Source organism: Homarus americanus, unplaced genomic scaffold (assembly GCF_018991925.1).
Source record: "Homarus americanus isolate GMGI-L3 unplaced genomic scaffold, GMGI_Hamer_2.0 scaffold47865, whole genome shotgun sequence".
Lineage (NCBI taxonomy): Eukaryota > Metazoa > Arthropoda > Malacostraca > Decapoda > Nephropidae > Homarus > Homarus americanus.
In genome coordinates, this window is record NW_024740134.1 from 36610 (window position 1) to 64549 (window position 27940).

Consider the following 27940-nt stretch of genomic DNA (forward strand, 5'->3'; position numbering starts at 1 on the left):
CACAGTGAGTCACAGAAAACCAACATTCAAAGGTGTTCAATGTTTATACTCTCAAACCCTCAGTTGTACAGAAACACCAAGAATTTTCCACATCCCACACAATGACACCTTGCCCTCCCTACCTCCCTCCCTGCTTCCTTCCTTCATTCCCTCCCTCCCTCCCCGCCCTAGCCTCAAGAATCACTATCACTCGACGTCTTACAGAACCACCTTTAAGCTGCTTCTGTATTTTTGTGAATAATGAACAAGTTTGAACGCATACACCGAGCATGGTGAACACCCCCATCGTCCCGTACAATCATTCATCAGCGGCATTTCTTCTCGGAGCCAAAGGAACCTTTCTCCTCAAACGTCTACTTACCTGCCATTTATATGTTCGAATCTTCCATCTCTCACCATATATATTCCCCCCCCACAAATACACACACACACTGAGTACCACAAGGCAATATCACCATTATATACCATAGAGGCGAAACTCACAACAGTATGAGAGTAAACCTTACCTTTATGATGGTTGGTTGATTATGTCTGTCTATACTTGGTATCTTCATGACTCCCAGAAGATTTTTTTTTAATGCTTCATCCACCTTAGAGACGCTGGATGAACGAAGGATGGGTGAGTCATCCAGGTGATGTATCTCTCGTGGCTGTGTTTTCAGGTCGTGGTTCGAGAGGTTGAAGTGGGTGTATCGTTGTCCACTCGTTTTTCGCTAATTTGTTTATTTATCTGTTCACGATAAACACTAACTTGACTCAAAAGGGACGAAGAACAAGGTAGTTTCTCATCAGTATTCACATCCAACACAAAAGTTTACAAAGTATATCCTGCTGAAAGTCAAAATATAAGCGTAAGATTCACCACTAAGCCACATATCAACAATGTTATATGTACAAACTGAAATATTTCTTCACACGTATAAAAAAACGATCTTGTATGGAGTAATTCGCATTGTACATTACGAATAAACAAATGGAAACAGTAATACTTGTAAAACTATTGAGATATTTACGTGGAATTCGTAGTTCTATGGTAACAGGTGATCTGAAGAACACACACCAGCCTGCCCTGAGTTCATGGCATTGGTTCTGAGGTGACACCAATTTTTTTTTACGGTTTTTAAGTATTTTTCCATTAAAGTCATTCACTATTTGGTTCAATAGTCCTTCAACACAGATTTGCAACACACTTGATGTAGCTGAATTGTTGATAAAGTCAATAAAATCCGCCAAAACTCACAGAAATGTCAGAGACCCGGTAACGCCAAGACCAGCTAAGTTGCCAACCTATCCCGATTTTCAACCTCGTAATCCAAGGCTACCAACAGTATTTTAAACTTTTAAACCACACTGTAATCACTACTAGCAGCAAAAAAGTAACCAAAATTAAATAGTTATAAGAGGAGCACCTTCTTGGTTTACCACCATGATGTGCCTCTGATTTTAAGTATAGTCGTGAATAACAACTTTGTTTTGTACTCGGGCGCCTTTTTCCCCGGCAAGGAGTAAATAAACACAGCAGTCAACACATATTGTGGAAGAAAATATTGAGATCGTGTGGAATTTAGTGAAAATAAATACTGGTCATGTTTGTGGTCACCTAATGTGAATGGAACCGCTATAGCGTTTGTTGAGGGGGAGGGGGGGAATTCTATTATTTTTTCGTTGTCAAAACTAACTAGAAAAACACTAGCTCTTGCTCTCTCCATGGTCGGGAAGTGAGGCCAGTGACCAGCCTACTCAGTTGTTTGGCCGCGCCCTTGATATTTATTTATTTCCCATTCACATTTTTTTTTTTAATATTTCAAATAAGTTTATCTTATCTATTGGTATATTTATTTGTACGTTAGTTATTAATGAGTTTAGTGATGAGTTATTTCTCTAGGATTCTGTTTTGTCCATTAATACAGGATTTGGGAGAATTTTCTGTTAAATATAAACCCTCACATCTGAATTGCTTTTATCATAACACAAATCATAAGTTTATTTCCTCAAATATTCCAAGTTTATTTCTATTTGTTTTATTCTTTCCACCCCAACTATCACGTATTTTCTGCCTTTAAATATCACAGGAAATAAAAACCAAGCCACATCTTCGTAAACATTCCAGATTTTTTTTTATAATCTTTTATGGATTATAATTAAAGATTCATATCAGTGATTATTTTTCCCCCAGACCCAATCACCAATTTTGTTTCCCTATCACAGTTTGGGGGAGTGGAAAAAAAATAAAACACCCACCCATTTGCATATCAGAAATCTCACGTATATTATTTAGTGTATGTAACTTAGGTGTCCTCTCTCACTCGGGCTGTAATTATTAATCTATTTTGGCCTTGGTCTTAAACTCTCAGGCTTATCTTGTATTTTAATAGGAATTCATAGTACCTGTTCATTAACACCTGATCAATATTCAGTTTTAATCATCTTGGCCAGGAGAGTAAATTACTTATTTGGGTCCTGTGTGTGTGTGGGTGGGTGGGAGGGTGTGGAGGGTGGGGGAAGGGGTGTTTAGTGGGTGTGTGGGGTATGAGGTCCTGTGGGTGGGGGGGGAAGTGTGGTGTTTATGTGGGGGTGTTGTGTATGTATGTATATATACTATAGATGTATACATGTGTATATTCGTCAGAAATATACACCTCCTTTACTCCCTCCACAAACAGCTTGTAACAGAATGATCAGACAGTTTTGTATCTACACTGTCATGACACATTCACCCTGACTGAGCTCTTGAGAGATAATAAAAATAAATAAAAATTAAAAATAAACTAAAAAATATATAAAAATAAAAATCCGTCTCCAGTGAATGCTAATACCTACATATTGAGGCTAGTTATCGTACCCTGTCAGAGAATAAACCCACTCTCAATATAATCTCGTCTCTCGGGTCTATTGTTGACATGACGCATGGGAGGTTCAGACCAGTCACGTATACCTAAATTTGTAAACCCGAATCTCTTAAGAGGGTTTGTTTGGTGACGTTTAGAGGCCCGGGTGAAGCTGTTCCGAACCTCTGAGTCAAACACCCCCCTCCCTGAACCCACCTCCTCCACCCTTCCACAGACACTCTATCTTCTCTCACCCCCCACCTCCCCACCCCACCTCACCTCCTACCCACCACCTCCTACCCTACCCACTCCCACCCCCCCCTCCCTACCCCACCCTCACCCTACCCCCACCCTCCCTACCCTACCTCACCCCACCCCCCCACCCTCCCCACCCCACCCCCACCCCCACCCCTCCCCACTCCCCCACTCCCACCCCACCACCCTCCCCACTCCCCCCCTCCCTACCCTTACCTCACTCCTACCCCTCCCCCCCACGTCGCGTTGTCATTGTTATATTTGTGGACGAAAGTTAAGACTGTGTTTAGCCTTCGTCTCTTATTTTAATATTTTCCTCTTTTATTTTTATTTTTCGCTTATTTCCTTATTCTCTGGTTGAAGATGATGGTGGGTCGTCCGTTGCTTGTTGTTGCTCTTCTTCTTCTTCTTCTGCTTTTCTTTCCTTACGGTTCTGTGTTTTTCTTTGTGTTTTTGTATCTCTTTTTATTACATATTATTTGTTTGTTTGTTGGTATTGACAGTGTTATTATTTAGTTATTGTTGTTAAAGTTTTGTTGTTATTTTCACTATTTTGTTTACTGTTATTAGTATTTGTATTTTCTTTATCATTATTATTCCATTTCTTAGTGTTATCATCATCACTATATATAGGATTTATAAAACTTATATTGTATTATTTAAATTACTATTATCATTATTATTATTATTTGTATTTTATCTTTTATCATTAGTCAGTTACTCATTTCTTTCTTAATCAACTTCTGTGTCAATATTTCCGTCAACCATTACTTTCACAGTTTATTTGTTCCTGGGAGAAAAATATTACCAATATATTTCACCAACTTTTGAATTATATTTTGATAATAACTATCGTCTCAGTATATACCGTTAAAACCTTCACTGAGAAATACAAGATGTTGATGACATTTGATCCCTTGAGTACGATGCCAACACCTTGAGTACAGGAGATATTAGAGTACTGTATTCTGTATGGGTAAGTGTTATTGATATAAAATAAATAGTAAAAAAATAATAAGTTCTATATCAGTGTATACTTTCAGTACAGGAATATATCTGAATATATCACATGTTAAAAGTATAGGTGGTAATATTATGTATAAACTAATTAACAAATATAAATCATTAAAGGATAACTGGAATTAAATAAACACACAAACATCTTTCCAATCTTTATTCTGGTGTTATGGTATGTACATCATGGTGTGTGGTGTAGTACAAGCCATCCCAATAGAAATTAATATTATAGACAACAATATAAATTTTTTTTTCAAAACTCCCTTCGGCAGTTTTCAAGAAATCGAAAACCTTCACTTTATTAAATATATTTATTGCTCATACCCGACCCTGCCTGCAACCCCATTAGCGTCTTGGAACTCAGCAATGTGTGTGTCAGGAACCCCGTGTGGCCAGACATCTGAGGCTAGAGGAGAGAGGAGTCTTAACTACTCATTTTGTTTACCTCTAGATCAGCTGATGTCTTTAAAGAGCCACTTGGGGAGTCCTTGCTGCCGAGCTCACGACAGACCACCGGGTTTTTCTTTTATTAAAAATAGAATATAAAAACACGCCATTCATTACAAAAATTTAAAATAACGACTTTTTCTTTATATACAGAGAGAGAGAGAGAGAGAGAGAGAGAGAGAGAGAGAGAGAGAGAGATGTATCAACACAAAGCCTATAAACACGAAAGTGAGAGAGAGAGGATGAGCCTTTAGGATATGTAGTGAAGGTGAGTGATCAGGTAATGGAAAATGATGAAGCGTAGCAGACCATGACGCCGGACGACAGTGAGGGAGTACCAAAAAACAAGTCATATTCTTCGACACCTGTGGGAACCGACCAATCAGGGCTCTTCGACACCTGTGGGAACCGACCAATCAGGGCTGCTACCACAAGCTCGTGGGGGGTGTTTTAGGATAACACTACAAGTTTTTTTTTCCTATTTGTATTAGAAGAAAATATAACGTAACTAGCCTCTTCAATATGTGTTAATTTCTATAGGTATGTGTTAAGATGATCAAGCAGTATAGAATAAACAACTCAACTGTCATAAGCGAATGGTCTTGTTAGTGACTGCTCGAAGGGTGAGTGAGTGAATGAGTGAGTGACTACATTTATCAATATGACCAATAATAATAATATAAAAAAATTATTACTAAATAAGACATCTTGCTGGCTGGCATTAATAAAACCGCAGCGAGCAACACAGAAGTGACTCGATAAATTCTTCCTCTCCAAGTGACCTCGGAAGAAGAATTTTTCATCAACAAACTAAAAAAATTATAACAATCTATATACAGACAACCCTTTCAATTACACAAACATCTTTAAGTATTTTTTTTTTGTAATAAAGGCTGCACAAAAAAACATACATCAATAAATACTGCATCATTTCTATCATGCCCCTACCATGAAAAAAAAGTATTGACTAAAAAAGAAGTTGGACTTATGGATAATCTTTGGGTTACACAGGTCTGGTTTGTAAGGGAGAGAGAGAGAGAGAGGGAGGGTCGTGTCCACCTGAGGTCATGACCCAGCAGGTGAGTGTAAAACAACCAGCTGTTATTATCTTCTCCTCCTCCTCCTCCTCTTCCCTTGCAAAGCTACCAATGGCTCGAAGCTATACTCTACAGCACGTGTCATTCATTGTTAGCTTTAGCTTATTATAGCTTAATTATTTTTTTTGCAGTCTAAAAAAATATGAGTTGCAAATGCATGTAAAAAATAACAGCAATTAAACAACTATAAACCTGTTGAGGTATTCTTTTTAATGTACATTTTGTGTGATCGGCTGTACAACAAAAAACAAAAAGGGTCAATCTGAAGAGACAAAAAAAAAGCAAAAAAGAAAGAAAGTTTCAAAAAAAAAAAACTTTGACTTGAAAATCTTGAGCGGGTTTTGTCTTTTGAAGGACCATACAGAGAACAACAAATTCTCAAGGGCCAGGAAGCACTAAGCAGCGCCAAATTCTGAAACGTAACTTAAGAAGCGAAAAAGAGAGAAAAAAAAATACTGAACACAAGAAGAAAGAATAATTAACATAAACAACAGATCACTGCCTTGACCTTTCTTGACACGTTAACAACACACCTTATACGTTTTAGTGACAAATTCATCCATTTACTGAACACTTGAGCTACGTTTCAGAATATGGTCCTATTTAAGCGCATGTCTCTTGTTTACAACGCAGAACACCTACGGCAATCGTCTCACTGGTCGACTAAGCAACAGCAACTACAGTTCGTCCGTCTGTCAGTCAGTAAACATCATTATCTCTACGGGAACAAGAGCACCTTCAGACGTCCTTACTCGGGGACTCCACTTGACTATGGTTTTTTTTATTTTGTCTTTAAGTCACTTTTACTTTTTTTTTAAATATATATCTGCGGGTAGAAGTGTTCTCTCACTGGAGGCTCAGACCAGACTGCGGGGTAATGGCCACCGCTTTACTGTCCTGGATTTGTCGGTCATCCCCGAAATAAAAATAGTTACTTCAGCGGAATACACTTTTTCAGTAAGATGAACCTCCCGTCGACTGACTCACTGAGGACCCCACGGCGCACTCTGCTGCAGATGCCGTCGAAAAAAAAAAAGGTTGGGGGGGTAAAGGAGGGGGGTGTTGTGTAGACTGTTTCCTCCTCTCTACACCCCGCCATTAATAACACTGTCACTTTCAGTATAGACACGCAGCACTTCGTAGGAATTACCCAGGGGAGGATCCTTTGGGTGTGGGGGTTTTAAAGTCCCTGAGGTCATTATAGCATAGTCCACCACCTCAACGAGAACGGAGGCAGTGTTTAGTATCCCCTCCCTTAAACTGCTGTAAGAACACCACCGGAATTCATCCAACACTCAACTTCGGTAAACGGAGGACTGGTGAATGTGCCCGAGGAGGGGATTCACTATGGATGTGAACCCGATATAGTGGTCCTATTGTCCTGACGAGGCAGAGCTGGGCCGCCGTTCCTGCGTCTGCGTGTGGCAGTGGTCACAGTGGAGACACACGTTACAGGCTCCCAGGCGACGTGCTAAGACAGAACGTAGTTTGAGGGCAGGACCAAGCTTCATGTTGATGCTGGAGGTGAGGTGTTCCTCCGTCAGCAGCGGCAGCGCAGACCCATCGATACGTTGCTCACGGAACGCCTGCGGGAGAAGAGAGAATCATGGGTTAGCGGAGGTGTCTTAACAACGCAATAATTGTGGGGATTTCAGCGATGAGGGACGTCAAGACAGGTTTTCTCTGGCATAAATGGATGTGTATCCATTACCGCCATTGATAACAGCTTAAACGAACTACATCACACATCCTACTCAGTTCTCAACACAAATTTAGAATATGGAAATCAGTTGTAAGATAGTGGAGGGCTTTAAGATCATGCATGAGAATAAGAGAAAAATACACCGACTACTCTTTGCCAACACTGAAGGAACATATGTTTCCAGAAGTCTGTGTTAAGAATTTTTCAACAGCCAAGAGGTTGATTGGCAGTGTTTCGTGTGTGTGTGTCTCTTCCTGGCCGCTGTACAACTACCTGGGTCAGTTAGCATATAGATTGGCTCGTAGCGACAGGCCCCAAGGGTTTACAAAACGTATAAAAACGACAGTGAAGGAGGCAAGGGGGTTGTATCTCCATAGTTTGTGCGATGCTCTTTTGTTTTATGGTTTACGTGTTGTTTGGGTTTTATGGATGTTGAGGATTAATGAGTGAATACAACGAAGGTACAAGTAAGACCAAGAGATTTACTTCGCTTTTCAAATGTCGACAGTGAAATGAAATGGCTAAATCTTCAGCTCTGGGAGGACTCTAGGGGGGGCTCCGTGAGGGCTCTACATGGAAGATAATAAAACTAGTACGGACGAGAACATCCCCGCACCACGACCTGGATAAAGAATGGCGGATTTCCCTTCATACGTCACCTAGACTTGGGAAGAACTTTCACCCACAAGGCACATCGTTCCTCACTGTGAAGGTGTTGGGCCACGTCAGCTCAAGATGATATCAACAGCGAGAGGTAGAACACTTCACACACTTCCTCCACCTACAGATCTCCGTCAGACACCAGGTAACCCCCATCAAGTTCCTCGTTCACACCACACAGACGAGACGCAGACCGGCCATAACAAGCTACACGCAGACGAATTAAAAAAAATGATAAGAGATATGTCCTGGGGGATTGCCGCACCAGAGACGTAGGGCCGAGGAAGAGGTCAAGAGGTAACGCTGTTGCATGCTATATGATAGTAATTTTCGCGCAGGGGTCCGGTAGCTTTGTTTACTGATTACCTGATCGTGCTGCCAAGCCCGCCTTCCACTCACGTTCTCATTGGCCCGCGAGGGTCACGTGATTATAGTGGGGTTAGCCAATAGAATACCGTCTCGACGGAGGCGCGCATTTTGTTTCTTGTCCGAAAGATTACAAATAAATTAAGTGCTTATTATCTTATCCCAATAAAGTATCGAGAGGCAGAATTTGTATCTCGGGTCAGAGTATAAGGTCTTTGAACCTTTACAGCATCGGGGAGCAGTTTTTCCTCCAAGTACAATCTACACCCTCTGGCTGCTCTGGACGCGCGGCAACTAATATATATACATCTCTCTCCCTCGGGTCAACTCTGGGGCTGACGGTGATGAGAGCGATGATGTAAGGCTGACCTGACGGTGAGTCGTGGGATCGATTTGTTAAAAATTAGCTCGTGACCAAGACGGCAGGGAGAGGTGCCCCGCTGGTCACGTCAGCCTCCTGAGAAGGTTGACCCCGTCCCTCCCGCTGCGCCTGACACCAGCGACGTCTGCGCCCTCCTAAGGTCAAACTCTGTCCTGTGGGAGACTCACTGACCCCAGGGTACAGATGAGGTCACAACCGAGGTCATGCTGCCGCGTGGGTGTCGTGGTGGTGGTGGGTGGATGATGATGGTGGTGGTGGGTGGTGATGATGGATGATGGTGGTGGATGATGATGGTAGTAATTGATGATGAAGAATAGTGATTGATGATGATGATGATGACGACGACGACGATGATGATGAGGAGGAGGAAGGACAGAATTCAGTAAAGGAGTATGGAGATAAATGGTGGGTGGATCCAAGTGTGGATAAGTGGATAAAACTGTTTGTCAGTGGCAGCGAGTGATGGCCGGTGGATAAATGAGTGACTGGGAAGGTTCTAAAAGGATTCACACACACGCACACACACACACACAAACCCGTCCCGACATCTTTCAGCAGCCAGGGATTCACCATTAGGCAGTAGCTATCAGCGCTCCCTGACAGACAAGTCTCTTGATTCATGAGAAATTCATCTTAGGAAGAGGTCAATATATGTTGATATATTCACCAGTTGCCGGAATCATGATGGTATCGAGCCCTTCATCACTGCCCGGGCTGCACACATCAACCTTTGTTGATTCAGGTCGCAGCGGCATGGACGGCCTCCTCCTCCTCATCCTCCTACCTCCTCCTCCTATGTTGAGGATGGATGTAAAGGAGGAGGGAGGGAGGGGGAGGGAGGGTGGTAGGGTCACACATTGTTTTATCGTTTTCTTTCTCTCTCGTATTGTTATGCCTGCGCTTCTCTGACACATGAATGGCGTTGCTTTCGACAGTGAATGTTTCTGAAATTCACTTCGAACCCGTGTCTAAATATCTTCCTTTTTGACCGAGGATGCCTTTACATTTATTCATGTCAGCGACCACACGTCACCCAAGACAATTCTAACCCCCCCTCCCCTCCCACATACACACACACAAACACACACTACCCTCTCTCCCTCCCTTCCCCCTCCCTCCCTCTCTCACACCCTCCTATTCCTTCCTACACAGCAATTCTCACGTGGGGGGTATTTAATCTCTCGCTATCAACGCCATCTCATTTCTATGTTTAATCTGTGAGCTCTCAGGAGAGAATAAGAGAAGCCCTCTCTCTCTCTCTCTCAACTCTCTCTCTCAACACTTTTTCTTCTGCCCAAAACACAAAGCATCATTCATCGCGGGTACATAATGAGCATAAATAATCCCCGCCCCCCTGCACCCATGGTCACGGGGGAGCAGCCACACGGGGCTATCGTCGGGACGAGAGGTCGACGAGGGGTCACCGGTAGGTCATGAACGAGCCACTTAAAGCCACCACCACTAACCACTGCTGCAGGATAGGAGGACCCCGGGGGTGGACGGGATGGGTGGAGGGAGGGAGAGAAGGAGGAGGGGTGGCCGTGAGGTAGCTGGGAGAGGAGGGGATAGGAGGAGAAGGATGGGGGGTAGTTAAGGATACAGACAGCTAGGAAGATAGGTATTAAGCATCATGGAGAGAGGATGAGTTAGTGGTCCACCATTACAAGGTTAAGGCTCAATAAAGTAGTATAGTAAAACACACTGGAGACGACAACTCTTGTGTTCCTGAAGCAGAGCTGAGCTTCCTTGTTGACCTTGGAGAGCAAGTAACGTTGACGCTAAGAGCAACAGCAAACACACTCCTCAGCCACCCTCTCCTTCCCCCCCCTCACCTGTTAACCTCTCCCTCCCTCTCACCTGCTAAGTCCTCCCTCCCCTTCACTTACTAACCCCTCCCTCCCGTACATCCCACTTCTCCCTCTCACCACCAACTCCTCCCTCCCCCTCCCAACCATCTTGCCTCAAACAGTGGTGAGCACCAGCTGACTTGTCTCCGGCACGACGCGACCATCACCGCCAGGAGGGTGAAAGGTTCCCTCCTTGTTTAGTGGGTCTTACCATTCACCTTCAGATACTGTATCTTGACATTTAAATACAAAGATATATTCAGGTATGGTTTAGTATCGTTTTACATTTTCGCTATACTATAATATGATTGATTCAACTTCAAACACATTCAATTATTAAAACAAATAATGGGGTAAAATTATCTAATAAAGTCTTTCCATTAAACTCGCCAATGAGTGTGTCTCGTGATCCATTACTTCAAGTCATGTATTTCCTTCTACTCTCAACACAATACGGATCTAAACCAATTTGCAATCCAAACTTGACCACATCCTAAACGATACCGTTGGCGGCAGAGTTATGGCGCAGAGAATGAAGTACACTCACGATAACTCGAAGCAACGAGCCCTTAATCGATGCAAATCAACGCGTTCGAAACAAAGACTCGATACTTAACGACTGAGCATTAGCAGAGCAATCTCATCCTACAAGTTCATGAACAATGCAAATGCACTGGAATCAATCTACCAAACTGGCGATTAGACTTGGGATAAACGCTTGAGTAGTTTCTCTGGATCGACAAATCACCAGCTACTCGGGTTCGCTTGGGTTCAGAGCTGGTGGTTCGAAGCAGCTCAGAGCATGACCTCCGCAACCCGGTCCCTATCGATGGCTATCTTACTCACATAACTTATTAATTGAGCTTTTGTTTCTCTGACTGCTATTGTTTCCACGTGAGCCACAAACTCAATAACAGGAGAGATATTTACGATACACCGAGGAGGAGGAAAGCTTTTTATTATTCTGTTAATTTTCCTTTTGAGCGGAGGACCAAGATACAATATTTGTTTAGCATGAAAGTTACTTCTTATTAAAATCTTTTCTGTTTATCCAACCATGTTAAGTAACCCACTTCCTCCTGACTATAAACACACACACACTCACACACACACACACACACACACACACACACACACATCTCCATTGTTTATGCAGCGGCCATACATCGGGGTTGTCATGGTAACACAGACAAAAGCAGGCACCCACTTTCACAAGCCTCACACAGCCTTCGTTATATAGTAGTGTTATAAACCAGTCAGTATTAATACATGCCTAACATAAGCTGTACTCACGACCAAAGGAGGGGAAGAGAGTGAGAGAGAAGGGGGGGAGGGAGGAGAGGGGTAGAGGGAGGGAGAGGGATGGAGAGGGAGGAGGGGGGGGGAGAAGGAGAGGAGGGAGAGAGATTCACCTTAAAACACCTTAATCACCTTCGCTTCAGTGTCTACCGTGATCCTTAACTGCTCTAATAATACACTAGGTTAGGTTAGGGTAGCATCAAGGTACTTAATTATCAGGTGAAGGTGAAGTAAGCTGGGATACCTATTCTCCAGGTGATCCAGCCAGTCCATCCATCCAGACCCGAGTTATGGATAAGGCTGTCAGGTGGATCAGCAATGTTATCCAACCTACACGACCCCTATCATGACTTAGGATAAACGACCCCCTTAAGCGTTGGTGAGGGTCAGGAGGCCATATTCTATAAAAGCCCCCTTGAGCATGACTACATCCCCGTGTAGTCGTGGAGAAGGAGCCAATTAGTGCTATGTGAAGGGTCGTGGGAGGGTCGTGGAAGGGTAATAGGAGGGTCAAAGGTAGGAAGGGAGTAAGATGATAATAGAGGGGTCGTAGAAGGATCGTAGAGGGTCGTAGGAGGAGGGTCGTCGTAGGAAGGTCGTAAGAGGATCGTAATGATTCCAAAAACTATCAATAAATTAGACCGTCATTTATGAAGTAAAATCAACCTTTTTCATTCATATTTTCATTCATTCATCATCAATTTCCCTTCATTTTTTTCATTCATTAATAAATAACTTTTAGACTTCAAATATAAACAACTTCCACATTTTTCTGACTTTTTTTTTATTTGAAACTTTTTAGAAAATTTATGGATAATTTCTACACTATTACACCCGACACCCGTGTTATTTTTTAATACTTTTTAATACTTTTGAGGTAATAAATTAGAGGCTTTATTCTAGTAATTTTCTTCATAGGAGAGAAAATAGTATTAACGTGGGAGTGTTTACGTCGAGGTTAGGTTAGGTCTGTCTGTGCCTGAGAGAGAGAAGAGTAGGAGAATGGGAGAGGAATGAAGAGGAGAAGGAGACAAGCGAAGGAGAGAGAGAGAAGGAGGAGAAGTGAAGAGGAGGAGGAAGGGAGAGGAGATAAAAGGTAGGAGGGGCATGACCCGACCTGCTCCCACTTTCGATGGTATCTGCCTGGCGATCCCACGACTGTGCTGACGCTGGCCAGGCACGGTGTGAAGAACGCCTTGCCTGGTATCCCGTCCGGCAGTTGGTAAAGCAATAAAGACGAGTGTAATCCTGGCTGTATATAGTGAAGATTGGCCTCCTGGTCCGGGGATGGGGAGGGGGAGGGGGAGAGGGAGGTAAGGGATAAGGGAAGGGGAGGGAGACGGGGATGGGATGGGATGGAAGTGGGGAGGACACGAACTTAAACGCATCATCCCACTGCAAGATATAACGGATGGAACCTAACGTAATGTATCACAACGTAAACTAATGTAATGTAACGTAACGTAACGTAACTTAACTTAATCTGAGACTGATTGACGTAGAATTAGAGACAAATATTTGATAATAATAATAATAATAATAATAATAATAATAATAATAATAATAATAATAATAATAATAATAATAATAATAATAATAATAATAAATAAAAGTAAACAAATATAATAAAAACACTACTAACAACGAAATCTTTAACGAACGAAGATTAAAGTGAAAAGTTACAACAGTCTATTTACCAGCTGATGGAGGATGACCCCCCCTCTCTCGCACCCCTCTCGCACACCCTCTCGTTACCGGCCGACAATTTCCTTATCTCGAGAAAGAAAGCATCGTGACCATCCTCCCTCCCACCAGCCTCCCGCAGGTCGCTCCTGAGGCCACCAGATTATACAACACAACGCTGATAACATGAAATTATGGCAGATAAAGTAAGTGAAGCTAACGCTGCCTGGTAGAGGAGGAGGAAGGGGAAGAGGAGGAGGAAGAGGAGGAGGAGGAAGAGAGAATAAACAGTCTTCTTCCGTGATTTCGTCTTCCTGCCTGCCTGCCTGCCTCCTCTTTAAGAGCCGAAGACCCCAAAGAGTAGGTCGCCCTCATCTTCCTCCTATGCCTCCTCCTCTTCACCCTCTTCTTCTTCTTCTTCTTCTTCTTCTTCTTCTTCCTCCTCCTCTCTGGTAGCTTCCTGACGCCGATGGTGAGAGGTGATAGTCGCTTGATATATTGACACGACACCGCCAGAGAAAACAACACTTTTTTTTTTATTTTTTTATTTAATGGTTTGTTAATGGTCTTAAATTTTGGTATTTTTCCTCCTGACACGGCAGAGAAAATAAATCTACGACCAAGGGAAAAAGAATATATATCTTTTTCTTCTTCATTATTGAGAAAGTTTTAATATTATAAACAAGTTTTCTAAAGAACGATGTTTTAAAAAAAGGTTTTCAAAGTGTGTTTTCAAAGTGGTTTTAATGATTTTGTAATGTTTTTCTTCTATCAACATTAAGAAAAAAAAATATATTCCCAAAGAACAGGTTTTTGATACTATCCAAATAAACAACATTTCTCTCCTTCCACAACAGATTTAATAAGTTCTAAGTCTATGAAAACGACTTCAAGAAACACCACCTTTGAAAAATACACCAAATGCTCTATATATTTCGATTTTTATTTCCATCGTCCCAAAACCCAATTCTACTTTAGGTTTAAGAATGGTGGAACCTAGTAAAACCTGAAGGAACCTATTTAAACCCGAAGGAACCTATTAAAACCTAGAGAAACCTATTAAACCCGAAGGAACCTATTTTAAAACCTGGAGGAACCGTTTCAACTGTATATCGGCCATCTTATCGCGATCTAGATTATAAGAGTCCAAGTGATATTCCCCACAGCTCTCCACTACACTCAGAACACGTTTCTTCACCAGCAACTGTTGGTTAAACCCATTCGATTCTCCCCCTTGATCAAGATCTTGTTTACAATTGGCTCGCCTGTGCAATTGTATGAGGTGGTGGTAAGCTATCTATCGCATCCTGTAAGTGAGGTGAGGTGAGGGTTTTCTTTCTTTCTTTCTTTCTTTCTTTCTTAGTGTCTGTCTGTCTCTCTCTCTCTCTCACCACCGTACACCACTTACCATAATCCCTCCCCCTACCCCCCCCCCCTTCGGTAGTCTACACAGTACACACTTGAGCATTTCCATGACTACAATAGGTGAGAATTGGTAATGAGATCCATAGGCCTATAAAAAAAGTAGTAGGCATAGGAGGCGTAGGGAGGAGCGAGTTTTATTTAGGTTAACGTCTTGGTATGGTTAGGTTAGGTTAGGTTAAGTCTCTATCTTATCTCTTCTCTCTCTGTATATCTCTGTTTATCATTATTTATCGATGTATATATCGTTCATTCTGTCTGTTTGTTTGTTTAATAATTTCTTCGTTCTTTCGTTCACCTCTTATGCTAGAGAGAGAGAGAGAGAGAGAGAGAGAGTACAGGTGAATTTGGGAGAGAGTCACCTGAGTTTGACTCGAGAAGTGACAACAAAATTTTAGTATATATATCAACAGTTCTTATACGCATTAAAAAAATAAATCGAATTTATACCAAAAATCAAAGTCTTCCGCATATATCCAGGTCAGGGTTCGAATCCCGTACTGCGAATGAAAGGGCTCGAACTCCGACTAGTGAAGGGGGAAGGGGGTAATGTTCCAATGACGTTGATATATATGGATCATGAGTATTTATTTGCATATCTACATTAGATTTATTAGGTATATTGTACAGGTGTTCTCGAGGCTCGTGTAAGAATGGACTTTTGTAATGGACTTTCACTGTGAGTAATTAAGATACCTTTATAGACTCACAGGTGTGTTAGAAGTACAGGTAGCACATCCTAAACACACCGTCTCATGGTTTCGGGGCAGTAAAGGTCTCAGCAGTGAAATCCATTACTGATCCTCCTGATCCATCACACGCCCCAGTGATAGGTGATCCACTGGCACGAGGATCATTACGGCCACACCTGCAGTGACTCTCCCAAACATAGACGGATGCTCACCATACATCATCCCAGGCCTAAGGCTGCTCAGGGATTAATCTCAGGGGGTGTCGATACCTGGCCTGTGTAGCAAGACGCGGGGTGGGGAGGTGGGAGGGAAGGAGGGAGGGAGGAGGGGAGATATCTGATGCTTGTTTTTCTAATGTGATCAAATAATAATAATAATATTAATAATAATAATAAACTACACACAAACGCAGCGAAATGAAACACCTGTCAACCCCATCATCAGAGGTGAGTGTGAGGGAAGAGTGGTGTAGCAGAGGCGTTGGGCAGGACTAGAGGAATGTCACATGGTTGGAGGAAAGGACAGGGAGAAACAAACAGAGGGAGGTGCTAATGACAGAGACTCGCCGCCAGGTAATGTGGTTTGTAATATCACCTTGACCAGCCAGATGAGCCTCAGTAGATGGTCGCCTTCACATATTTCTCTCTAGGGTCAAGTGTGTGTGTGTGTGTGTGTGTGTGAGTCTCCAGTGTTTGGTCTCTCCTGTCTGGTGTTGAAGGATGTCTTGAATCTTATATGGTAGTGAGGATGTAGGAGGATATACCTGTGTTGGTGGAGGGGTATTTTTCTTGTATAGGAGGACAGGAAAGTGGGTCAAGTGTTAAACGATTCACAGAGGAACATTAACTATGGCAGTCTTCTTCACAGCTGCTGGGTGTAGCCGTGAGAAAGTTTGTATTAACGGCGACATTACGCGGCTCTTGTGGTTATAGCCCGGGGAAGGCACAGAAGGTGAGACCCTTTGTCCCATAGACACTTAGGGTAGACCCCCTTTAAGGAATTTACTAAATGATAGGCACTATGTTTGGACAGGACCTGATGTGGCCGCCGGTGACGGTATGATTGCCGCCTTCGTCTCGTCTCTGTGGTGTGGAGGGAGTCATTGTGGAATTACTTGATTGATTTTAGGGCGGAGAGAAGGGGAGAGGGAGAAGAAGTGACCGCCGGTAAGACTTCCCTCAGGTCAGTTTAGCCTCACGTGGGAATGGTGGTGTAATGTTTCTCACTCTTGGCTGTTGTTCTCAGAGAGGAGTAGATTCAGAAACATAAAAAATGAAAAACTATTAACTGGTGGAGATGTAAACTTACCTCGACATATTCGGCGCACAGTTCTATGCTCCCGACGAAGGAACAGACATCGTCGACGGTCCACTGGCCGATGGTCTCGAGTGTGGTGCAGTTCTTGTCTGAGCAGGGCGTGGGGGGCTTGTGGGTCCCCGGAGAAGGCGTGGGACGAGGCTTGGGTGGCGTGGGCGACCGGGTGGTGTGGGCCTTGGACTCCAGCTTCTTCTCCTCTTCGTGTTGAAGACCAAACAACGTCTTGACGTCGAAGGACTTGGAAGGTTCTGTGCGGGGTCTCTTGGTGGCCATGGTGGCGGAGAGGTCGAGAGGGGAGGTTGGGGCGTCAGCTGGCCGCTTCATGGCCCCCCGCAGGTAGTTCTCCAATTGTGACTGTTGCGTCGCCGAGGCGTTGCGCACCATGTTGAGGAGGACTTGCGAGGAGGACATGTCCACCAGAGGGAACCCGGGGAAACCAGGGATACCCGCGGCCCCTGGGAACATCGGGGGCGCCCCTGGGTGAGGCAGCGGAGACATGCCCGCGGCTGAGGACACTGGTATCGTCTCCATCTTCTTCTCGGCCTCCTTGACTGACGCCGCGGTGGTGGGCTGTGTGGGCACGCCGATGAAGGGCGCCGACCCGTGCTTGAAGCCCGCCAGGCCACCCAGGGGATGACGTAGGAACCCGTTGTTTGGACTGCTGAAGTAACTGCGGGGGAGACAGAGAGAGAGCCATTAGCCACGCTCGGCAGGTCAAGAAGTTTCCATTACATTACCTACATCAGGCACCATTAGTGGCTGGTCACCTCAGGCACCCTAAGAGGAGGCAGGGGTCAGGGTGAGTCAGGGTGAGGGCGGGTGAGGGTGGGTCAGGGTGATGGTGTGTTAGGGGGAGGGTGGGTCAGGGGGACTAAGTTTTAACGTAATAATGCAGACGCCGCGGCCGTCCGCCCTCCTGGAGATTACGAGCCGCCATGAAACACACCTCGACCACACACCAACCACACACACCAGCCACACCTTGATATCAGCACCACACTATTATTCAGAACCTTCACAACCATATCACCACACTCACCACACCATTATTCTAAACCTTCACAGCCACACCTCGACCACATCAGACCCACGATACAGCTCCTCAAGGCTTCTCGGTAAGTTACAATCACACGAGAGTTAAAGAATCATCACGACTCACATGGCCTCCACATACCCCCCCCCCCACACACACACCACTCTAATTTCTTGTGTAAATATTATAAAAAAGTAATCACATACCAACAGAAATCCACATTAAGTCTCATGTTCTATTTGTTAAGTCATTATATACGAGAAAAACAAACTCCACCTGAGAGGAATTTAACGCCTTAAGGAAATACGATCATGTTGGTAGCTGAGACAAGCACTGAGAAAAGCAATCACAGAGAAGAGAGAGATGAGAACCTGTCAATGTGGTGATGGTGTGGCTGAGAGGTGAGGTAAGGTTGAAGGGGTGTAGCTGAGAGGGATGTGGTTGAATGGGGATGTGGCTGAGAGGAGTGTGTGACTGACAGAGAGGTGTGGTTGAATGGGGATGTGAATAAAAGGGCATATAGCTAAAAGATCAAATGGCTGAGAAAGAGATGTGGCTTAAAGGGTGTGGCCGAGCTTTTGAAGAATTTGCATGGGTGTATATCTGGTAAAGAATACGGACGTGGGTGTGGCTGGGTGTAGGAGAATGGTATTGAGAACATGTAAGGTGGGTGTGGTTTGGGTGTAAGAATGGAGTGTACAGTTATAGTCGTTAGTAAAGATGGTGTTAGGTGGTGGTGTTAGGTGGTGGTGTAAGGGGTTAGTGGTTAAGGGGTTAGTGGTGTAAGGGGTTAGTGGTGTAAGGGGTTAGTGGTGTAAGGGGTTAGTGGTGTAAGGGGTTAGTGGTGTAAGGGGTTAGTGGTGTCGTAAGTCAAAGCAAAAGTTTATGTATGAGGGTAATGAGGGAGTGTGAGTGGTGAGGGTGGGCGTGTGAGTGGTGAGGGTGGGCGTGTGAGTGGTGATGGAGGGCGTGTGAGTGAGCAGCTGGGCGTGTAAGGAGGAGGAGGTCAGTTAGGTCAGCAGTGTGACGGGGAGAGGAGGAAGAGAGGAGAGGAGGAGAGAGCAAGGGGGGAGGAGAAGGCGTGGCATGATAAGAGACTCTGTGCAATGGAGTCAGTCTGTTTCTCGAGTTCACATTAGGTCACTCCTTAATTCACCTCCTCCTCCTCCTCCTCCATCCACCCACACCATACTAATCCACTTTATCCAACTCACATTAATAATATATTCGACCACCCACATAAGGCTGCATCCCTAATCTCTCTTAATCTTCCAAGAAACCAAAAAAAAAAATAATAATCTTCAGTAAGACATTCAGACCATCCCTTCCTCCCCCCTCCTCTCCTTCCCCGTCCCCTATCCCTCCTTCTCCCTTCCCCTCCCCCCCTCCCTCCCCTACCTCCCCTGTCAAGAAGTTCACGCGAGCGATCATGGTCTGATATGACTGGGCCCCTGGATAAAGATCTCTCAGAGTCTTTATATTCGGACAAAGATTTCAGACTTGGTAGATTTCATTTCCTGATATCTTAAGGTTGCCCAATCGATGGCCACCCAACCCAACCCAACCCAACCCAACCCCAACCCAACCCAACACAACCTAACCTAACCTAACCTAATCGATGGCCACCAAAATATGCTGAGTGTGATGACCGTGACGGAGTGGGTGTGAGTGGCTGATGGTTCACCTATCAGGAGATGAAGGTGATAGCCTGACCACTTCTGCTGCCCGTCATCAGCATACTCTCTCTCTCTCTCTCTCTCTCCTCTCTCTAGTTTCTGTCTGTGTTTCCTTATGTCTATCTTTCGGTCTATTTCTGTCCGTGTTCTGTCTGTATGTTTCCGTCTGGTTTTTTTTTATTTCTACCCATAAATAATTTAGATATGAATTACCACTCCAGAACCCAACCCCACCCCACCCCCCAAGACACGCCTGATGTCTCCTGTCAAGCTACACTAAAGTTCTTCCCTATACATTAATATCCATCTCAGGTCAGCCTCTAGTCCACGTCACAGCCGGTCAAAGATCCACCTCGAGGATAAGCTCTCTCTTGTTCTCATGTTATTACAAATGGCGCTGCTTCTCCAGGATGCAAATTTCTTCATTTTCGTGACGTCTTCAACTAAGGCTCCTTCTATCAGAGCCTGACCCCATCCAGGATACTCAATGACACACAAGACGCATCAATGGCTTATGTCTTGGAGCTTAGATTCACCCTTGTTTCCGATACGATTGAGGATTGAATTCCCTTTATCTTCAGGAAGGTTGGGATGCCCTCCATGACCCCTTTGACAGGAGGTTATGTCGAGGGGATTGTCAGTGAGGTTCTGGGCTAATGGTGGCTTTGTTAAGTCGTTGTCACGTGCGTCACCTCTTTAACGCTTTTACTACTTTCAATCATAACCGTGACTTTTGGAGGAGAAAAGGAGGAAGAGGAGAAGAGAAGAAGAGAAGAAGAGGAAGACAGGAGGAGGAGTAGGACAGGAGAAGAAGAGGAGAAGAACAGGAAGAGGCGGAGGAAGAGAAGAGGAGCAGAAGAGGAGGAGAAGGGGGAAGGAAGTGGGGGGAAAACATATGTCAGTGGGGAAAAAGGTTGGTACCTCAAGGGAGAGATTCTATATATGGGGAAGGGAACGCTGGGTGTGACTCAACCCTTAGGGGAGGACACGATGATAATGATGAGAGAATGAGATGATTAAAGATGAGGGAGATGAAGTGCCAGAGAGAGAGAGGAATAAATAGAGGGGGAGGAGAGATGCAAAGATGAAGAAAAAGAGAAAATAAAAATAAAAAAGAACGTAAGAAAGAGAGAAAGAGAGAGAGAGAGAGAGAGAATTACAACACTTCAAGGCTTCCGTAATTTACAGGTGAGGCCACAGGTCACGTACCGAGGCTTCAGCTTGCACTCTCTCCCGTGGGATAACTCGCTACCCTTTACTCAGCCAGTTAAAACTTTACTCACCACTAGTTTACACATTTACTCGCTCAGGGTAACGCGAGTGTGGTGATGGTGGTGGACGAGTCACTGCCACCACCGAGTGAGCCGACCCACTCCTTGCCTCAGACATATACTCATTGAAATCACCACCTTGTTCAAGCCGCGGCGTCTCGCGTTCATGTAATTCTAAAGGCTTTTGAATCTTAAGACAGTGATATTTCAAGTGTGATTATGGCAACATGCGGCTCACCACAGTGGGAGATTCAACCTTTTTAAACCCCCCTCGAGTGTACCATTCTGCCTTGTGGTCATTTAGCAGGAACATCACCCCTCCCCGTATGCTGAGGTCAAGAAGCCACACCCTAATTCACGACTCGCACAAGAACAATACGAATTCGAAGTCTTCAAAATCCCTAGACACAATGGTCTATAAAGAGGAGCAAGGCATAAATCCTCCGGCCAGGGGGAGGGGGATGAAGGGTCCCGACAGCCTTCTCTGAGCAGCGGGCCTCCTCACCTTTGACCTCGGGGGAGTTGTTAGCACCGGGAGGCCCCAGCGCTGCCTCGCAGGGGCACCGCCACCACGTGGGGAGGAGAGACACGTCCACCATCTGCGGCGGCCACTGGGGGCGTCAGGGAGGGAGGGAGGGACGTGGCCGCCTCAGGGGTCGCGTACTGAAGCGTGAGGGAGTGGCCCCATCACCACCGGGTACGTAATGACTCGCTCTGTTTACTGTTTTTCATCCCCGTCTCGTCTCGCCCAAGGAGGCGAGGCGGATGAATAAGATTACGCTATTCTTACGTCTACTCAACATCGGATTTAAAAGACTCACAGAGGCAGAAGGCGATTTACAAGAGGAATAAACTAACATAGCAAAGATATTAACAAAAAATAAACCCGGGTGTGTGTGTAGGAGTTCGCAGATGTACAAGTGTTGGTACAGACAATCTCGGCATCAAGATGTCTTAACGACTGGCTCTGGTCACGACCCAGCCATCGAGACCAATATCTAATCCAGGGGTTTGTCGGGGGAGCCCTTCGGAGGCGCGTCAAGGGCGGCCACGATAGGTAGAGGGAGGGAGGGAAGGGGGGGGGGTTATCTCATTTTATCCCTTGGTCATCAGGTACTCATGACTCTGAGGTCGTGCCAGGGTCGTATCTGGTCGTGTCAGGTCGTGTTAGGATTATTCCAGGGTCGTGCCAGGGGGTCGTGTCAGGGTAGTCTCAGGGTCGTGTCAGGGTACTCTCAGGGTCGTGTCTAGTCGTATCATGGTCGTGTGTCATGGTCGTTATTGGTGAGCCTCTCTCAGGAGTTGATCAGCAGCGTGATACACCTCCAATGGTTCGGTACATAAAAGTGATGTTGATTTGCCGATTCATTTAACCCTCCGTCTCGTGGGGGGGGAGGGGGGGTGAGGGAGGTGGGGGGGTGAGGGAGGTGAGCGGGTAGGGGTAGTAAGGAGTGATGATGGAAGTTGTGAGGGGGTGGCGAGGTGGGTGAGGAGGGTAAGGGAGGAGTAAGGGGGAGTGAGGGGGGAGTAAGAGGTGAGGGTCAGGTCGTCTCGTAGTGGATGACAGAAAAAGTTGTTCATTTATCCTGTGATTCACCACTGATCGTCTTGTCGATGAAAGTTGATGATACTGATTCGCCGATCATCCTGTTAATGTGATACTGATTCGCCGATCATCCTGTTAATGTAATACTGATTCGCCGATCATCCTGTTAATGTGATACTGTTTCGCCGATCATCCTATTAATAAACATGACGATTATGATACCGATTCGCCGATCACCTCAGCAGCGTCCCAGGAGAGAGAACAATTGACCACTTTGATACCTAAACAAAAAACACTTCTGCGCCCCCATCAGGTTGCATGACCCGAGCAGCATCAGGGGACCTCATCAATCTTATCGTCTCTGTTGGCATTCATTCCCCAGAGAGAGAGAGAGAGAGAGAGAGAGAGAGAGAGAGAGAGAGAGAGAGAGAGACTGTTTACTACTACTACTACTACTACTACTACTACTACTACTGCTGCAGTGGTCGAGAAGTGAAAGGTACACAGCCATTAATCTCTCCTGCTGTAGTACTGATGACTGGTTGGATACTCACACCAGGGTGGCGTTTGAGGGTGTGTAGAAGGAGAAAGAAAGAGAGGGATAGATGAAGAAAGGGATAGATGAAGACAGGGATAGATTGAAGGGGAGGGATAAATGGATGAAGTGGAGAGGGATGGCAGTGGTGGTGGTGGAAGCGGTGGTGGTAGTAGTGGTGGTGGTGGTAGTAGTGGTAGCGGTGGTGGCAATGGTGGTAGAAGCAGGAGCAACCAACTAGCCCTACGGTGCTCACGACTACTGCTCATTAATTGATAAAGGCCGGGCATTAATTTTGCTGTGAGACATTGGGCTCTCTGAGTTACGGAGGAACTTGTGTTAGTATTATTTATGAGAGAGAGAGAGCAGTAGAAAGAAAATGCAGAAAATAAACAAAATAAGAAAAGTGAGAACAGACACAATAGAAAGAGAGAGAAAACAGGATAACAACAACAACAGATAGACAAACAGAGATAAAGACAACTTATAGTCACCTTTCTGATCTCTACCTCCTCCCTCCTCAGCCAAGACCGTCCCACACTACCACTCAGGGCAAGACCTCAAGACCCCCGTCCCACCAGGTATAGCAGCCAGGTTATCTCCCAATATCAACAGGTTATCGATGGGGGAGGAGATGGAATCTCTCTCTCTCTCTCTCTCTCTCTCTCTCTCTCTCTCTCTCTCTCTCTCTCTCTCGGCGAAATCTGTGAGAAGAAGGAGAAAGGAGGAGGAGGAGGAGATGGGAGGAAGAGAAATTTGAAGGAGATACAAGAGGATAGGGAAGGGGGGAGGTGGAGGTATCTCTAAGGGGTAAGGAGAAGGATAGGGTAGAGGTGGAGGTAGATGTTGAGGTAGGGGGGTGAGGTTGAGGTAGAGGTAGGGGGTGAGGTATAGTGGGTTATCACACAGGCCATCTTTATGACTCGGCTACCCAAACATCATCTGCATATCGAGAGGATGTGTACAGGTTTTCATCTGAAGACGCATGATGGTGGTAGGTGGTAGTAGGTGGTGGTGGTAGGTGGTGGTGGTAGGTGGTGGTGGTGGTGGTAGGTGGTAGGTGGTGGTGGTAGGTGGTGTTGGTATAGGTGGTGGTAGGTGGTAGGTGGTGGTGGTAGGTGGTGGTGTTGGTATAAGTGGTGGTGGCAGGTGATGACAGGTGAACTCATAGGTAAGAGAGAAAGAGGTGAAAAACGTCTTTGATTTTCCTTGTAGCAATGGTCATACTTGCTGGCACTTTTCTCTCTATGTATTCAAACATTTTAATTCTACCTCTTGGTGGTGAGATTGTCTAGTCAGGAGAGGAATGAGACGCTGTTCCTCCCCGCCCCTGTGATCCTGAGCCGCCGTCGACCTTCAACAACACTGTCACTCTAGGGTCCCCGAAGACACCGCAGCAGCTGTTGAGGATCACAGTTTTTCTACGATGTCTGATCATACATAATAACCTAGAGTACACACGAGTACACACACACACACCACCATAATAACCTAGAGTACACACGAGTACACACACACACACACCACCATATTAACCTAGAGTACACACGAGTACACACACACACACCACCATAATAACCTAGAGTACACACGAGTACACACACCACGACACAAATCACTGCTTCGTGTGTCACTGCTGAGCCTACTGCACCGTCGTCAAAGCAAAATAACGAGACTACTGCCTTCTTCAGGAGACTTCATCTACCCCACCAGACAAACGAAATCATCATCATCATCTTCAGGAAACCTCAACCACCTCACAAGACAAACGACAACATCACTACCTTCTTCAGGAGATCTCAAGGCGTAGGGGTCGCGACATAATAGATTTACTTTTTGCTGGGGTATGATGGCGCAGAAGGGGTGAGACAATGAGATGCTGGCTGAGAATAAATAACCAATTTGGTATGGGTACAGAGAGAGAGACGTGCCCGGGTATGATTACAGACGAAGGTAATTGTACAGGGCATTAACCATTCTAGTCCTTTTGTCCCTTGGTGATAAAGGTGAACTAATGCCCGCCACCTTTACCCCCAGTCTAATATCGAGGTCAACAAAAGAACTCTTAGACTCAAGTATCCTGGTGTGTTAAGTGACTTCTCTAAACACTTAAGGGGTATATGAGCTACTTAAGTGTATATATATAAGTTGAGAATATAATTAAGTACCATGTAGTGAATATATCTACAGTATTACGCAAGTTACTCCTATTCCTATAATTATCTTTTGTTTCTCTTATTTTTTTATTCCATCTTCTTCCATTATTGAGGTTTCTGTTACTCCCCTATTCTCTCTCTCTCTCTCTCTCTCTCTCTCTCTCTCTCTCTCTCCACGTTATAACTCAAGGCAGGAATGTAGACTGAGAGGAATTCCGGTTTATTAATTTGATCTCATTAAATACCGCAATAGCTGATAATATACACGGTAATAAAGAGATAATTAACCGTTCATTACTGAGTTATTACCGGGGGAACCTACCTGGCCCTACCTGGAATATATTAATCACTACAATAGGCCTTTTTTAAGCAGAGAGAGAGAGCAGTATATGGGGGTAAATCACGTATATAGAATTTCTTAATGAGAGAGCGAATGACTATCACCTTTATATCAATATCTGTCTTTTGATTGGTTCATTATCAGGATCGTACTGCGTTAATGGAAGATTCCTTAGAAACAAATAAATATATCCTGGTGATATTAAGGTGGGGTGGGGGTGGGGGGGTAGATATTATTGCACATTTTAGGAAGTGTCACATAAGGTAGTGCAAGGTTTACGTTAGGTTAGGTTACGATAGGTTAGGTTAGGTTAGGTTAGGTTAGGTTAGGTTACGATATAGTGTCTTAAAAGTTTCCATTCTTCACGTCACAAAGACAAAACTAACCACAAGTCGTAAGGTTAGGTTAGGTTAGGTTGTTTATTGTTCTTGAGAGTCTTAGAGTATTTGAGAGAATGAATATTAATAGGTGTTGTCTCTCTGATCATTAACCAGTTACCTGCCTTAACCTCAATCACTTCACAAGTAATCGTCTAATGTCCTCCCGTGGCTGAGGAATTGTGTTTATTTATGCTTCATTAAATGTCTGTCTCCTCAAGAACCATTTGTCAACAGTGGATATCATTTTTCATTCAATTTTCTTTCAAATTTCTTTCAATTTTAATCGTTAATGTGTAGTCATTGTGGAGACATTTTCGAGACATCAACCCGTTATTGGCAGGTGTTCTATAAGTGAGGTATTTCTTTGTTTTTTTGTCTCAGTGCCTCGCCGATAGTCTGGGAGAGGGGAGGAGGGGGGGGAGGAGGAGGGGGAGGAGGGGGAGGAGAGGAGGGGAGAGGAGGAGAAGGAGGATGAGGAGGAATCTTTTTACATGAACTTTTGATGGTGAAGATTTACCGCTACCTGGGTTAATTAAGACAAGCGACAGGACGAGTTACAGCCTCACCTCCCCACCCCACCTCTCCACCATCACCCCCTCTCCACCATCACCCCCTTCCCCCCTCTCCATCACCCCCTTCCCCTCAGTTACCTAAGAATGTGGAACAGTCTTCTAATTACTATTTCTTCCCCCAGATTGACACAGCATCTTGGGGTACGACCTATTACCTGTGTAAATTCCACCCCTATCAGGTAGACTTAATGAGACGATAGTATGGAGGAGATCACCTGGTATGACGTGAGTAATGGTGGTAGTTGTGGTAGTTGTGGTAGCCCAGTGATGGTAGTGGAGATGATAGGAGTAGTGGATGTTGTTGGTGGTGATGGTGGTGGTAAGGTTAGTTAGTAGGGGGTAGTAGTAGTGGTGGTTGTTGGGATAGTGATGGTGGTGGTTGGGGTAGTGATGGTGGTTGTTGGGGTAGTGATGGTGGTAATTGTAGTCACATATGCATAGACAAACACACATAACGAACACACACAGACTACCTTCCTTCATGTATACAGACAAAACATACATGGAGAAGAGAGAGAGAGGGGAGGTGATGCTGGCTGAGACACTAACATGGTTAAGGTCGCTCAGATAATACAGACGGCAGTAATTAGGATTTGTGGCCCCTGGCAGCCGGGAGACGAGGAGGAGGAGGAGGAGGATGGGAAAGATATATAAAGAGGGCCATAGAAGATAGAAGCTATTAATGAAGGATAAAAAAGGTTATTATTGTGTATGGTTTGTGACTGTGTGTGTGTGTGTGTGTGTGTGTGTGTGTTAATCTATATATGAAAACAAGGACATCCCGGGAGGCAGGGTTAAGAGGGGGCACCAGGACGCGTCAAGGGTGAGACTGCATCACTACACACACGCACACGCACACACACACACACACACACACACACACACACACACAGGTGAATAAGCCAATAATAACAAAGAGCCGCAGGTGGCCATGGTGGCGTTGACTGTAGCTTCAGAGGCCAAAGGTTAAATCCCCTCTGGTCTTCTCCTCCTGCTAACCCCCCATTTCAGCATCCCCCCTCCTCTCTCTCCGTCACATCTCTCCCAGCATCTTCATCTCCTCGCCATTCCTCCCTCTTCCTCCTGCTCCTCCCCGTCTCTTCATCACATCTTTATTAATATCTCTTTCTTCTTCCTTCACAACCCAGTAAGTTTGCTTTGTTTATCACATCTGTTGACAAGACTGATGTACAATTTAGCCTAATCTGAGTAATTGAGTCTTGTCTTGTCATTGAGAATGTTGTTATTATGTGTTGCCACCCAAGGCAAAGGTTTGTACAGAAGAGGAGGTGAAGTCTGTTTATAAGTCATAAGTCTTGGCATAGTAACAGCTTAGCATCTCTTAATCTTCTCTTATTACGTCTCTCAGCTTCCTCATCTCCCGACGTCTCTCTCATCATCATCTCCCGACAACTAC

The 27940-nt window shown here is 44.8% G+C and overlaps 1 protein-coding gene across 2 annotated transcripts in view; it reads right to left on the bottom strand.

The window, feature by feature from the left end:
- Positions 1–4242: 4242 nt before the first annotated feature.
- LOC121875219 (nascent polypeptide-associated complex subunit alpha, muscle-specific form-like) overlaps positions 4243–27940 on the bottom strand; it is a 59634-nt gene continuing 35936 nt past the window's right edge. For both annotated transcript variants that reach the window (XM_042379682.1, XM_042379681.1), the window contains exons 3-4: positions 17006–17684; positions 4243–7230 (exon numbers count right to left, since the gene is read on the bottom strand). In XM_042379682.1, the coding sequence (XP_042235616.1) occupies positions 7018–7230; positions 17006–17684 (892 nt within the window). In that variant the 3' untranslated portion in view covers positions 4243–7017. The remainder of the gene's footprint in view (positions 7231–17005; positions 17685–27940) is intronic.